Source organism: Stenella coeruleoalba, assembly GCF_951394435.1.
Source record: "Stenella coeruleoalba genome assembly, chromosome: 21".
Taxonomy (NCBI): domain Eukaryota; kingdom Metazoa; phylum Chordata; class Mammalia; order Artiodactyla; family Delphinidae; genus Stenella; species Stenella coeruleoalba.
In genome coordinates, this window is record NC_137167.1 from 15,918,768 (window position 1) to 15,934,820 (window position 16,053).

Sequence of the window (16,053 nt, forward strand, 5' to 3'; positions counted from 1 at the left end):
ATTTATGTAAGGAAGGAAGAACTCGCCAGAAGCACAGAAAGCTCTGTTGGCATGTAGTTTGAGCACATTGATCTTTGCTGTAAAGTCTTTGACTTCACTTTAACTTATGACATGTTACTGATCTAGTTTGTTAGCAAAACTAGTTTATGGAAACCAGATTTCTTCACCAAAAGAGAGTTGAAGATTTTTTTTTTCTCATTGTAGATAGCCCCAGTTGAACAGAACTAAGAACCTTAGTTTTGCCTTAGGAGAATAGGAATTATGGATTAGTATTATATCAAGAGAAGGGCAAGAATGTTGCACCAAAGTGTCCAATCTGCAGGGTTTTTTTGATGCCAATGGGCATGTTGGATTTACAGAAGAAATTTTACTTGTATTTACATCAGGATTATAGAGTACTACAAGGTGGGAAGAATGCTGGGGAAATCCTAAAGGTATGACAAACTTTGGTCAAGAGTTCTCTAACTAAATCATGATCCATGTGGTTCCTTCCAATCCTTGTGTCTCTCACTTGGAAACTTCTTGGGGGATCATGGCATCTACAGGATTAGTCAAAGGTGCCTCAGCATAAAAATTTACTTCAGTTAGTCATCCTTTATGGTCAAGAGTTTAAAAAAAATGTTCATGTAGCTATGGATAGCAAATGTGCCAGGGTATCATTTAAAATAGCATTAGCATATTTTGGGGGAGGGGGTACTGTTGCCTTGGTATATGCAAAGGGCTCATTTAAAATATGTGATTTATACCACTTTTATTATAATAAAATATACTTTTTAAAGGGAAGAGAAGCAAGCTGAAATAAACAATTTTAATTAAAAATTACCATGACATTCTTTCTAAAAATCAGAGATCACTCTTTAGATAGGCTTTGAACTATCTGGTGGCTATTTAATTCCAGCCAAAGAAAGTGAAACCAGTTCTGTCTTCAACACAATTCCAAAATAGAATGTTCATGAGCCATTATAAATATTATTAGTGAAGTGGATAGGTTATCCTGTTTTAATTTTTACGTATTTTGATGATTTCCCCAAGAAGATGCTCTTTGAGTCATACAGCTACACTACTGAGCAAACGAAATGTCCACATATCTTTTTAACTCTAGCAAAATAATAAGTGACAGAAACAAGGATATTTACAGAATTCCAAAAGCCAGATAATAGGTGCATGTGTCTTACCTTTCTTTTACGAAGTCTGACTTGGTTATCTGTGGGTTCATGGGTGGCCAGAGTCTCCTTTATGTGTAAACACTGCATGCCATCTCCTGAGTTGACCTTTGGAAGACTTCTGTTTTGATGTTCTGAGAAACCACTCTTCTCCAGGCCATTTTCAGCTGACATTCCACTAGGGCAGGAAGGAGGCTGCAGAAGGCAGCTTCCAGAATCTGTTTTTAATAATGGCAGTCCTCTGTCTGCACAAGGAATAGCCAGGAACTCATCTTGTACTGCACTGCAGGTGTTTCTTTCATGTTCATCTTTAGGGAAGTCGGGTTTCCTTCGATGCTGAGCAATTACAGCAGAATTAAGCAATTGCTTTTCCGGCACAATATCTTTCACATTCAAAGAGTCACATGCATTCATTTTGGATGCATCTTTTATTTCACTTAGGCTTATATCCTTACAAAGCTCCAGGCTTTTACTCATCATGTCAACAACTTTTCTGTCCCCCTTTTCCTCTACCAGCACTAAATCAGCTCCACCAGCCATTCCCCAGGAGTCATAAGAACCTTGGTTACTTTCCATGATGGGCAGCGTCTTTACTAAGGAGCCTGCTCCTTTGATGCTATGTTGGTCTGACGTTTTAGGCCCTTGAGTAGTTAAAATCTGTTTGTCATCTGTAAGATATAGATCAGAATCAGTATCCTCGTCAGAAACATGCACTAGTGTTTCCGTGCTGGCCTCCAGAGAAAGAAACTGATCTTCACCTTCATGGCTGTCATCTTCATCCACCTCCTTTGAAATGTGACCCATTGGCCTCCCAGCAATATCTCTCAGCTCTGAGCCATGACAGCAGTCTGGTAGTGAAACACACCTTTCTTTGCGGTCCACATTTAGGGTTGCATCTTTTTCCATACTTGCCTGCAAGCTGTCAGCTACTAGTCCATGATGACATGCTGTGTTACAATCATCAGAATTAAAAGGCTGTCCCATCCATTGGGTCACATGTTCTTCCCAGCTTCTCTTTCTGATAGCTACAGACATGTCATCGTAGTTTAACAACAGATAGAGGGATACGTTCCATATGAGACTAAAGATGAAACGATGAAAGATTACTTCAAATTCACTGATTGAAGAAGAGAGTAAGTTTTGTCATTGCACCACCTATTAAAAAATTAAAGAAATATACATAGTTCAGGATATAGTTCTAAAGTCAAAATATATCTTGGAAAAGAGAGCACTTAAGCTGTGCTATGAAAGATTAAGAGATTGTATAAAGCTTCTATTTAATAGCCTCAATAAGGTTATTTCTTTAAGAAGCAGCCTAATAGCAGAAGACAATTTCACATTCAATATTTCTGGTCAAAAATCATTAACAATACTTTTAAATGCAGCTGGATTGATTGATCTATTAACGAATAAAGATATACATATTGAATATTTAAAATTCCATTAGGAAAATATTTGGATCGCTATACTAATAAAATTCACTGGAAGAAACTAGTTGCTCTAGCTTAGATGCTTTCCTGATTTACTTTTGTGGACACAAATCGTTACAGAAATCTATTGGCTGTTTGGTTTGAATTGCACTGAAGGCCACCAGGGAACTGTTCATGCAAAACTTGAGCTATAGAGACAGCATGTGTAATGTATTAGTGTGTGAAAGAGCTAATACAGATCCCAAACTACCAGAATGCATTTACTCCAGGGAGTGACTAAGAAACATGGAGTAATCCAGTTTAGCTCATATTAACACATAATTCATGCATAAGAAAGCATAACACACACCACTTAAAATGCTTAGGATAAATACATTTACATGCATCTCATTGCTGCTACGACCCGCTAGCAAGCTAGTACTGTTGAAGCTTACCGAAATTAAATAAATTGCCCAAGGTCATACATCTAGGAGGTAAGCCTGGATTCAAAGTAGGCCCCGGTTCTAAGACCCAGGCTTAGAGAGCCAACAAACTTCATCCATGGAATGCGATTCTACTGCCACCTCTTCCCTCCACACATCTTTAGTAGATATAAAGTCTAAACTCTTCAGGCAGGAATTCGGGTGACCCAAAAAGAAGATGTGAGCCTGATAAGACAACTGAAATAATTCTTCAGAAATTTCAGTCTCATTCTCTTTGGCTTCTAAGGAGTTTAGTTTGTATACTTCTGTTAGCATTTGGCCATAAAATTTTAAGTAAACAAGAAAACCAGACATAAGATAAGGTCAGAATATAAACACATTCCAGGTATCCATCCTTTTTGCCTTAAATTATTCAAAGCCTTAGTTAAAGGCAACAAATTATACCAATGTAAACTCAACCTTATAAAAATGGCTAGTCCAAATGTTGTCCCATAATGAAACCTAATGACTGGACTGTAAAAGAAAAATCTTATTCAAGAGCAGACACTTCCAGTTTTTACACCACACGAGAACTGTCCGCACATGACATGGATTGGCTTATTGATTTCAATCATAAACAAGATTAACTGAAGTGCTGGTTTGGGGTCACTTCAGTCTATTGAAAAGGACTCTGACTCCCCACCAAAGATCGCAAGCTATTCTGACTAAGCACATGCCAGAAAGGTAAATATTCCCATCTTGTAAAGACCAGGAATGTACTAGAATTTTGGTATCCCAGACTGACCAAATATCATTCTGGATACTATTCCGTTTCTTTAAGGGTCTGTGAGTATCTTTGAAAATGGTCAGCATTCACATTTTCTATGTTGGCATTCATAAGAAAATATAAAGTCCCGGAATTCCGTGCATAAGTCATTATAGTGTGGGAGGCTACGGAAAAGTGGAAAAAACGCATAGATGCAGGCCAGAAAATTTCTGCTTTCATGGGCAAATTTGGGTTGTAATAGGGCGGTTCTGTTTTAGATGCTTTCTTTTCTTTATTTTTATCCAGTGTAGAACGAGCAGGCTAACTTAAGAAATGCCAAGTGGTATTAGTGTCATTCCTAAGCCACATTTACATTTAAGTTGAGACAATTCTGGTTTTCTTTCTATGATGAAGAAGGAGAAAGAGTTTTATTAACCCCTTGGGGAACAGATTACATAAAATTTTTGCCTTTGAGTCCTGACCATAATATTAATTAGTTTACTGCACTCAACCTTGGCAAGTAGGTAAGTATTTTTATAACATCAAAGGAAGACAGTTCAACAAGTTCTGAGACAATCTAGCTGCAAAGAGAGATTATAAATTAGATAGATTTGACACAACATTAACTCCTTCTGTCCTAATTTCTAATCTACGTTCTTTGGACATTTCCAGATCATTCCTGTGAATTTATAGTGTCTTTATTTTGAAGACATAAAATTTCCTAACTCTCATTATGACCATCATCACTACAGTTTGAATGTTCATTCCATATCCTGTGGTCTGATAGATTGTTTTAAAAACTTTATCTCAACAGGCTTTCTTATTCATACTTCCTATTTTAATTCTGATTTGTAAGATTTATAGTTAAAACCTGCCTTCAGGATCTAAAGGCTGAACAACGTATTAATTAAAATATATTGTCCATCACATCGGAGTATATCGGCCCCATTTTCTAAGTCATCTGAATTGACTAGAATCTGTCCTGTAAGATTTAGAAGTCTTTGTAAAAGACTTCACTTTCCCTTTGAGCCTTCTCACCATTTCTAATTACCGGCTACTTATTTTGCAAACTTCTACTACTTTTTCTTGTAATCACTTTTATGCAGTTTCATTCAGAATGAGCTCAGCTGCTGAGGATTTGGATGAAGGATCTGGAAAAGTGTAAGTCATTCCAGGGTGTTGATTTTATGAAGTGAATTTCCATGGGGATTTTTCACTTCTTAAATGCATGTGTTCAAACACCACTGTATTAATATTACAAGAAACTCTGTGTACCTCTAATTATGTAATGATTCTGGAAAATATTTGTGAAATGCCCACATTTGCTTTTTGTGATATTAGTGCATAGGCTGTTTAGACACAGAGTGATTTAAAATTTATTGTTTGGGTTAATTTCATAACACCACTCTTTAACATAAGCATACAGTGGCATGCAGTGTATATTTTAAAATTAATCAAAATTGAATGTTACTGTACTAAAAAACAATTGAAGATATTCTAGTTTGAGAATCCCTGACCTGTGTCTGACATCAAATGATCATGCTCTCTTTTGCACTTGCTCCTGAAATAAACACATACCTTGTATTTTGACTTGGCAAGTGTTCCTAGGGAAGAAGAGCCTGATGGGAATCACTACTGCCGATACTATAGCCTGGGAAAACACGGTGCAAATGAAGTACTTGTGGCTGAAATCAAGTGGGCAGTACCTTAGAACTGAGAGCAACATTGCCTGATCATAATCATTTATTCAACAAGTGTTTATTTAGTGCCGAATGGGCTGCAGACAGTCTACTAAACATTGGGAATATAAGCCTAAGTATATATTATCTGTTTTATCCTTTCAGAAAACAGATGACATATATAGGTATATGTATACATACACATATACAAATAAATACGCACACACACACACACACACATGCACATGATTGACTCCTGGGTTGTTTTTAAACACCTTCACACAGCTGCTGCATATTTAATAGAAGGCATAATAGTACTGCCAGTTTCTCTGTATTTTCCTACTTTCTCCTTAGATGGCTGGAGTTACTTCTGGTTTCCCATCAGGTCTTTCTTCTTAATTACCCATCCCATGTTAAATTTCTCCTACTACTCTCTTCTCCTACTCTTCTCTCTTCTCCTACTACTGCTTTAGTGCATATCTGTATGTAATAGCTACCACATAGCGTGTACTCAGTCACTGGGAGAAAGAAGAGAAGACATGAGGGAAATAACCTCCTTTTAATTAAAGGTAGGTTAAATTCTCTAACATGCACTCTTGCAAGAATAGAGAATGCATCTGAACCAAGAAGGGAGCATTTCTACAATGGCCCACATTGTTGCTAATATAAGAGTCAAGTTGGTGAGGTGGAGAGATGGGGAATCTGGACATCCTAGAGGGATGTGACATCTTAGTGTATCTTGGCCTACGCTCAGGGAGTCACCTTTGCATGTAATAAGTGCCACCCAGACACTTATTGAATTAGACGATTACAGCAGAATCAACATATAAACAGACATGATCACAGCTTACTGTAGTTCTTCAAATGTGTGCTCACTGATGGCCAAGTAAATCTGCCTGACAGTGAGCATTTGCGGAGGTCAAAATGAAATTCATTTTCTTGATGGAGCTGTCAAAGAACAAATTATCTAGCAAACTAAATTGTGGAACATTTGGGCACCTTCCACTGCCCCCAACTCAATGATAACACAAGAGGAATGCTTTTCAACGCAAAACTGTCAAATATTCAAGAGGCTTAGGATCAGCGAGAACGCCTAGAACAGATATGATTATTCTTAATCTCTTTATGTAAATGAATGAACAAATAGCAAAAACCCCCAAAAAACAAAATGATAACACATTCAAAGAAAGCATTTCTAAGAGTCTAATCAGGGTAGCCAACTTTTAGTAAAAGACAAATAGTGCTTTTTCTTTAAAATATTCATGCTAACTAATTGAAATTAGACAGGGCTAGAATTAGGCTTAGGAGAGAGAAACCTTTAATAACGATGCAAAAACCTATCTCTGTATGACTACAGGCAGATTTCCTTTCTTTAGTGGCAATCTTTGTCTTAATCCTTCACAAAATCATTATCCATCTACTTTTACATACTTTGTCAAATGTTGGAATTTACTCATTATGCCTCATTAGCTGTCTGTGGAAAAAACAAACTCCTGTTAAAATTCTTTACTGGTAAATTACTTAACGAAGCTTAAAATATTATATATGAAAAAGCTTCCATGTCTTTAGGTTGTCTGGAAATCATCAAAAGTCTTAGTAAATTACAGAATAAACCATCTATAATGAGCTAAGTCAGTGGATTGAGTAGTACATCACTTTTTCCGAGAGACACATCCAACCTTCCATCATTTTTGGTCTTTAGAAGAAGAATGAATAAATAGGTACCCAATTGAAATATTTTTTTAAATGTTTACCTATTTTTATGTATATATTAGTTTTACTAAGCTTGGTAAGTTTTTTCTCCTTCTTAGCTCTCAAATATGTTCCAGGAATCAAGTAAATTTGAAATTAACTCTGTCAATCCACTAGAATTCTGTCAGCTCATCAGAAAAGAACAGGCTGTTACAAAGTTGCAAGTTAATATTTCTGAGGTGCCCTATTTTTACCTCTGGCTTCCTACTATTTAATGTAGCCCCAGTAGTTTCTAATTCCCTTGCAGGGAGGAGCGCAGATACTGGCAGTGTTTGACTTATCACCACTTTGCCGCTCAGGTCAGCCAGGTTTGCGGATTCTCAGAACGTTTTATTAAATAACCACGTGTAATTTGAGTAAATCTTTAAAAATGTCCTATTTGTCTGATACCACTAAGACTTTTCTGGGGATAATTGATTTCTAAGAGATCCCAGAATTAACAGAGTCTTGGGGGACAATATTGCATCATGGATGCAGTAAGTTATAGACACCTGTATTTCCTTCAGGATTCCATGTTTTATTTTTTTAGAAAGTACACAGTCTTCTCAATAACAGTGTTCCATCTGGTACAGAACTCTTTGAGCACCTAGAACTACATTGTATTTTAGCTATTTCTGCAAATAAATTCATTAATGAATAATTAATCATTTGTTTTTTTGATTCATATCTCTTTTCTGCAGAGTCCCTTATAACCAAAGAAAAGTATTGCCTTTGCTCCTAACTTATTTCACTTGGAATTTTTCATGCAACAGGAAATAGCTTAGAGTTAAATTTGGTATCAAAAGTTTGGTTGTTTTTTTTTTTTAATGGCAAAGCAATATGATTGAAATGTGGTTTTGCCTTATTATAAAAAAGATACTTCTATTCCACAATGGACATGAATTATAATGCTTTATCATCAGCATGGTGAGATGTGGCTTTGCTTTAAGTGGTCACTTTCTATTTTTAACTTGCTATCATTTCTAAGAACACTCTAAGGGTAGACACAGTAATCACCAAATATAAACAAGAGGGCTACAGCAACACAGGTGCTCAGACAGTTAGGTGACAACAGAATACTGAGATTTCAGTCATTTGGTAAGTACAACTTTCACTGCAATCAGGAACATGAAATCACTGAGAACTTAGCTACTTCTGTTAGGTTGGTATCCTATCAGGGATTGATGCCTCTGATATCAACTTTTTTCTTCTGTATTTAATATCTATAATTCTTATCTTATTTTGTCATCTTCCTATGTACATTTGAGCTTGTTTTTACTACCAAGTGTCCCATATACCCAAGGAATAGTAGGTGCATTAGAAACTTTTGATGATCGTGATAATAGTAATAGTAAAAGAGCTTCCATGTATTAAGCATTTACTGTGGATCAGGCCCTGTATTTGGTGTTGCACTTACACTATCTCCTTTAGTAATAATACTCACAAATACTCTATGAAGTAGGTACTAACATTGTCCTGATTTTACAGGGAGAAATTTTGGCAGGACTAGGTAACTAGCTCAATCTCTAACACCTATTGATGGGTAGTGATTATTACCTCTGTTTTTTGTGAAGGCAAGATGTCTGTTAAAGAAACTTTTTTTTTTTCTGGTGATTTGCATTAGTTACTTAGGTTTTGTCTTCCCCAGTTTTCTCACTTCTATAATGGGAATAATGAAAATTGTTGAGAGAGAATAATATTGAACTATAATAATAATGAGCGGATAATATATGTAACACACTTAATCCATGGCATATTGCAAGAACTCACTAGATACTAAATGATGATGACGATAATGATGATGATGATGACAAAGATGGTGATGGCAATGATTACTTTAGTTTTTGACGGATCTTAGCTGCAGAAACCATGGCTGAGTAGGAGCTGGAACTATCCCTTGCATGCCCATGTTATTTCAATAGAGATGAGTGATTTGACCACAAGGTGAAACACCATGATTCTTTCTTTCTTGATTCATTTGACCTCTGCTTTTTAAAACAAAAATTTGTTTGTTATACTGTATGCGACCCAGTTTGTACGTACAAAGTCTCATCTAATGCTCAAAATGACCTAGTGATATAAATATTTGCATTATCTTCCAGACTTTACCAATAAAAAGCAGAAGCTCAAAGTAGGATGGGGCATGCTTGAAATCACAGAGCAAGGATTTCAAATGGCAAAGATGCAAATCTGAGCCAGTTTTCTGTCTCTTCCCACGAGCTTTCCAGTACACCACCCCCATTTAAATTGTGGAAAGTTCACTAGTGCTCTGCTCTCACTGGCCTCGTGTAACTTAACTTTGAACTATTTTTGGATACTCATGCTTTCTCCTGGCTCTTAATGAACTTGTAATGTCATCTTATGAGAGTGCTATTAACCTCTGGCCTCAGGCTCTGATGACTTTTGCCAACCTCTTATTTTCCTTCCTCTTTAAAAATTATTATTCTATCATTACAGGATGTCTGGAAAATTTAAAAAAAGTCTCACAGCACCAACTCTTCAATGCTGGTTTTCCTTTCCTTTCTTTCTTCTTTCCCTCCTATTTATTCCGCAAACATTTATTAACAAACATGTATTGACAATACCTGACATGCTAGGTATTTTGCCAACTGCTGGGAATAAAAAGAAACACTGGTTGAATTTCTAAGCTTGCTTTCTGATCTTCCTACTTCCTTTGGATCTCATTTCTATTAAAGGATGGATTTCCTCTGGATTATCTGAACTGTATTGCTAAACCATTTTGTGATTTCAGTCTAATAGGAAAACCTTTTCACACATACAAGCAGCTACAACTGCTTTTTTCAGTCCTCTATCTTAATTCATGAGCAAGTTTATACACATGCTGTTTACATTGGCTTTCAGCTTTTTTTACATCGGAATTCCTATTTAATCTTTTCAAGTTCACTTATATACTCTATAATCCACTGAATCAAAATCAATAATCTCTTTTAAACTAGGTCTCAAGATCCACACTTCACCTTTATTCTGTTTACCTTCTTCAAAAACTAAGCGCATCTATTTCTCAAAACTCTATGAGCTGACTGGCAGTTTAATGCCAAACTAGAAGTAGTATGCTGTATCTCTATATCCACCCCAGAGTCAATCTGTATCTGGGCTTCTCTGTAAACCTGTTTGATTTGTGCAACTAAGGGGCTTATCATTCACCTGGGAGAAGAAGGTATAATACTTATGCTATTTCCTTCAAATCTGGAGGAATTTTCCCTCATCCTCTTTAAATTCTCATGTACAATTCTTAACATTTATTCAGATAATAAAATTTTCTGATCCAGATCTAAATCATCTCTCTTTTGGAACTTCGTTGTACTATAATGATTTCTACAGAGAGAATTCTCATCGTAAGATGATATTGACACCAATTCATTCCTTCTCCGAGAGGAAACAAATGAAGTAAAAACAAAAGACACATCTTAAATGTCCCAGTTTAGACTTGTTTTAATCCTCTAACACCCATCCTCTATAAGTAAGATTAAACCATGCCTAAAGTATTTGTAGTGAGGTGTATGGTATGAGCAGGTTTGGATAGGGCCAGAAAAATTCTCTTTTTTATTATAACGTCCTCTAGAAAAAATTAGATAAAATGGTGTACTAGGCCCTCTAGTAATCATGCCATCAGTTATATAGGCTCTTGCTTTACTGCATTTATTCCTCACTCCAATCATGCAGAGTGTGGAGACACTGGAAGTGCTGAATAGCCTATTTTTAAGTGGTAATAACATCAGGAAATCCAATCTGGTTCAGAAAAATGGGGAGAAAAAGCATCATGACTCACATTTTCTCTAAAGAAATGGGATGTACTAGAAACGACACATATTAGCTTTATTAGAAGGGCTCTTGCCACGGAAAGTGCAATGTTTCGGCGTGCAAAGCAACATATACTGTCATATATGAAGAATGTACAGACGAAGCAGCCACCTCCTCCATTTGACACTGCACTGGTCAGCCATTTATATACTATAACAAACTCTGGATTCTACAACTAAAGGACTTTGTAGAAGGCTCAGAGGAGATATATGAACCAATTAAAAGACTGTAAATAAGCTGTAGAAGGGAAGATGAAAGGAAGTGGGTTTATTTGGCCTAGAAATGTACACTTATGTTTTCACACGTCCATTTAGGCTTTTCACATTTCCACTGAGGTAGAAACCCACAGAACTGGAAACAGGCTGCAGCAATAGAGATTTAGGTTAGATAAATAAAAGGATGTCCGGGTACGTGAGATTCTTAAACCGATTCCAGTGGGGGGCAGTAAAATCTTTTCCGAATGCCACTGGTTAAGTTGATTTATAAGGATACCATTTGGAGGCAAGGATATGAATCAGACAACCTCCTTTCTAGCTCTATGTTTTTAAGAAACATCAGTTTAAAATTAATATAATTATTAGCATATGGATTGATTTTCTTGGCATAAACATGAAATGTAACAAAACAGTCGCAAACAAGTTACTCCTTTAAAATGTTTGTTGAAGGTGTAAGAAAACTTTTGCATTTGAGGAAATTTCATTACTTAGTAAATTTGATTCTTTTTTAAAGCCATTATTATTTTTTTTCTACACTGTAATACTGGTGGCAGCTGTAAACCTTTTTTTAAAAAATAAGCATTACAATTTTCTGTTTAAGGTAGCCTTCTACCAGATACGAATATATTCATACTTTATTATGAGCAGTTATTATTTGAGAACAAGGTGATGTCATATTAAGTTACCTGAATTATGATACAGGGTACTATGGTTCCACTGTCATCTCTTCTACTAACTAGCGGTGTGACCTTGGACAGGTCATTTTTGAATGTCATGCTTCACCTCCCTTTTTGGCACCTTTAAGACAGTGTTAGAAGAGGTGACCTCTTATATTCTTTCCTTCCTTAAAATTCTATTGAGGAATTTTATTAAATCATAATTTAGACAAGTCAATATTTTATTTTTAACACACTTAAAAAACAGATTCTTTTTATCACTTTTAGAAGTCTTAACACAACAAATTGTTAGTGAGTAGTTAAAATTTGTCAATATAACTTATTCTAGCATAAAATTTAAGCATAATTAGCTAATACAGCAAATGGTCACCTTATACTATGTAAAAGTTTATGATGAAAACACTTGATTTCTTATGATCCAACTGTCAAATAGTTTTCATATTTCATTTGGGATATTTTGTGTTCATCTAATAGATTTGGAAATATGCACGGGTATTTGTTCCCTTCACGTACCATTCCATATGATTTCTATAAAATAATGATTTTCATTCTAAATATTCAGAAATATAACAGTATGTTATGCATTAAAACTCTCTGTTATGTCAGTCGTTACTAAATTTCTTTTCTCATATATTGCACATGTAAACATAACTTAAATATACTATAGCCCAGTGGAAATGTAATTTTATGATTACATGAATTATGAATACAGATCAGCTTTTCATATGATTGTAGTGATTTCCAGCTGCCTTAAAATAGTAACAATGAATGTCATTGTCATTGAGATTTACTTTATTCAAAAATATTCACATAGAATATGATCCGAGCAGTGAATAGTGAATTCAAGAAAGTTAATATAAATTAAATCCAATTCTGATCTTTAAATTTTTAAAAATCAGATTAAAGACTGTTTAGGATAGAAATATTTGTAAAATTTCATGTGTTTACTCTTTTTAAAAATAAACCATTTAAGCTGTGCATTAGCAGTTTGACCTGTGGTTGAAACTGGGTGCGGAAATATTGAGGAATCCAATCTTCATATTTTAAATGAGACTCAAAATTTTCTTTGGAGATGCATTATTAAGAAAAGTCACTCTATAGCGGGATCTACTTTTCCTGTTGGCAAACAACGGGGAAAGAAAAAAAATCATTTACCCCTCACAATGTGTGAGAATATGTATCTGTTTCATAGAAACCATATAATAGGAAAACTGGTCTGTCTTCTGACTCCAGTCATAAATAAGTTAAGGATTGAAAAGGGATGAAAATAAGATCTTAGTTTACGGAGAAAAATCTCCATGGAGCCTATTTTAGAGTTGACATTTTGCTAAAACAATTTGACTCACAGTTTTTTACTTACTAAACTTTTTCCACTTCTGATTTCGTGGCTCAGCTCTAAAACCTAGGAAATCACCACTCCGTGCAAGATGCTAACATTTCTCTCAATCTTTCTGCCTCTTCAAAGATTGCCTCAAAGCGTAAAGATAGATAGTCCACAGCGTCTTACCTAGACGAGGAGGAGCTGAAACGCCGAGGCAAGACATGCTTCAACACTCAGCCTAGGAAAGGAGTCCGTCCCCGTTAGTTTCTCCAAAATATAAGTTCACATTTCGTGGTTGAGATCATGGCTCTATTCTAAGCAGTTCTGCGCAGTGTGTGATTCTAACAAAAACAGCCTCCGCAGCTGGAGGGAGCCTTAGCTGAAGCCGGAGTCTGTCAAGGCGTTCCTAGTGACTTCTGTCTAGTAAATTCAGACTGATGTTTTGCAAAAGGGGCCTCCACAACCAGGCCCAGATTGCCTGGGAAGCATTTCCTGCCTCTGAGTGGTGTGCATGTGAGAAAGACTGAACTGAGAGGAGGGGAGGGGGGCAGAGCAGAGGCCCGCCCAGGCGATTTAGGAGTTCTGATTTTACACAGAACTTAAGTGAGTTTGTCAGAACCCTTGAGGTGATTAGCTGGAGAGTCACAAAGCCGTAGAGCTTTTTCTATCCCAGGCTGCTTATGAAAGAAAAAGAAAGAAAGAAAACATCGTTCTCTCCTTCCTCTACAACTTTTCCACTTTATTCAATGTATACACACAATGTAAGCAAAATACCTTTGCAGTGCTCCTTTCAAAAGATCTTTTAAGGGAGCAAGATGCAGTTAGTTTTAATACCGTAATTCTTCTAAATTTGAAAGCCTTTTTAACGCGCCTTCATTTAAAATGCTGCAGCCTGATATACCGTACCTGAGAAGGTCTGTAAGTAAAATCCTAGGAATCCAGCGAATAGAACGTTTTCTCCCAGATCTCTCCGACCCCAAGAATCCTTCCCGGAATTAAAGTAGTTTGTGTCATGGCATAGGCAGCATTGCCTCTGGTCAGAATCTTCCAGTTACACACATCTAGTGCTGGAAAAGCAGAAGACAGACTCCATCTTGATCCTATTACAATCTTGCTGACATTAACCACTTGCAACTGCTTCCATCCAGCAGGACAGAGTGCCCGAATCACTCTAAATCAGCTCACAATATCTGCATCCTTCCTCCAACACAAATGTTGTGAACTATCGTCTGTTTATCTTTTCTGCTTTCTTGTGCCTCCACTGGATGACTTCCTCCTAGCTGCTCAGGGCTGGGAACTTGGACTACCATTTGGTTTTGATTAAAACCAGACAGCCAACTCTGGAGAATTTAGGGAATAAGCTAATGGAAACTGCAAGTATGGCTTTAATTAGTACATCAATTAATAATAGATGTTCGCTCGTCTTATAATAAGATGACACAAATATAAACGCAGAGGAAGCTCAAGTCGTTTCAGGAAAGAAGTTGCACCAATTCTCCTTCCTTTATGACCCAGAATTCTCTTTAGGGAAAGTGGAAGGAAAGAAGAGAGATGTGGCTTTGGGACATCCAGGTTGTGGAGAGGCCAGTGGAGCAGCCTGGTTGTTTATACCAGAGAAACAGGAAACAGCATCTCTGAGTTTAACTATCTTGCTTGGTTGAAACTGCTCAGTAATGTCTCCCTTTACAATCAATGGATTCTCTTGCTGTTTATGACTTAGGCATTTCTTTCAGTGATTAGTGACCAGATTAATCTGATTATTGGGTCTACATGGGGCTTGCAAATATCCAGAGATTTCCAATAATGGGAGGCACAAGAACAATGCCAATTTCAATATGATAAATGAGTAACATATAAAGAGGTACAAGAAATAGTAAACCTGTTAGCCCTAAGATCTATGCTGTACATCTCTGAAATTGTAATCAGCTTTCATTATTCATGTTTATTCTCAGTTGGCTCTAATTTTTATAAAGGCTGACAGACACCTAGATATTGCAATGATCATCTTTCGAGTACTTCCTGAGAATACTGAGTAGGTGGTAACTCAGAGAAGTACTATGTTATAGCCATTATTTCTTTTCTTATTGGAGAAGAAAATCTCTCGAAATTAGTGCAAAGCATGGACTACTAGAAATATTAAACTTAATGTTTAATATGTGGTTTATATGTTAAATTTGGTTAAATGGCAAGAATGACATATTACACATTGATTTTTCAGATGAGAAGCATTCAAATAAAGACATGGAGGCAGAAACAATTTTTAGAAGTTTATGTCAAAAAACCATTACTGATTAAAAAATGAGCATTTAGATTCCTTTAAGTTAACCTTCAACCACATGGCAAGAAGGAAGTCCATAATTTCATAAATTCTTTAAAGAGTTATTTATGTTCATACTCGGAATAATTCCACTGAAACTACTGCTCATTTAATCTTCCCAACTATCGTTGTATGTATTCTTATTTTTATTTTACAGATAAAGTATTAGAAATTTATGGAAGTAATTTTCTCACAATCAAATGATGGAGTGGCCAAGTCTACACTGGAACCCAAATTTTCTGATTCTAACTCCCTGAGTCCAACTGTCTCTCTTGACTCTCACTTAATTGCTGTGTGAAATTGGGAAGACTTCTTAAACTCTCTGAGTTTCAGATTCCTCCTTATAAATAGGGACAATTCCACATAACTCCCAGATTGGAAAACAGGATTAACTTTATATACAGATATATTTATAAATTATATTTCTTTCCCTTAGGAAAACACTGGAGCAGAATGGAATGAGAATTGATGTAAGTTCTTTCCTAAAATAACTTGTATATCTCTATCCCTATCTGCCTCTAGCCCTGCCTC

General features: G+C 36.1%; 1 protein-coding gene across 2 annotated transcripts in view; it reads right to left on the reverse strand.

The window, feature by feature from the left end:
• DLC1 (DLC1 Rho GTPase activating protein) overlaps nucleotides 1-14,456 on the reverse strand; it is a 401,830-nt gene extending 387,374 nt beyond the window's left edge. Inside the window, exons 1-2 of one of the 2 annotated variants that reach the window (XM_079908969.1) lie at nucleotides 14,112-14,456; nucleotides 1,176-2,318 (exon numbers count right to left, since the gene is read on the reverse strand). In XM_079908969.1, coding sequence (XP_079765095.1) covers nucleotides 1,176-2,198 — 1,023 coding nt within the window. In that variant the 5' untranslated portion in view covers nucleotides 2,199-2,318; nucleotides 14,112-14,456. Of the gene's footprint in view, nucleotides 1-1,175; nucleotides 2,319-13,391; nucleotides 13,854-14,111 lie in introns of those variants that run through there. The other variant, XM_079908968.1, reaches the window with a different exon arrangement.
• Between the last annotated feature and the right edge of the window lie 1,597 nt (nucleotides 14,457-16,053).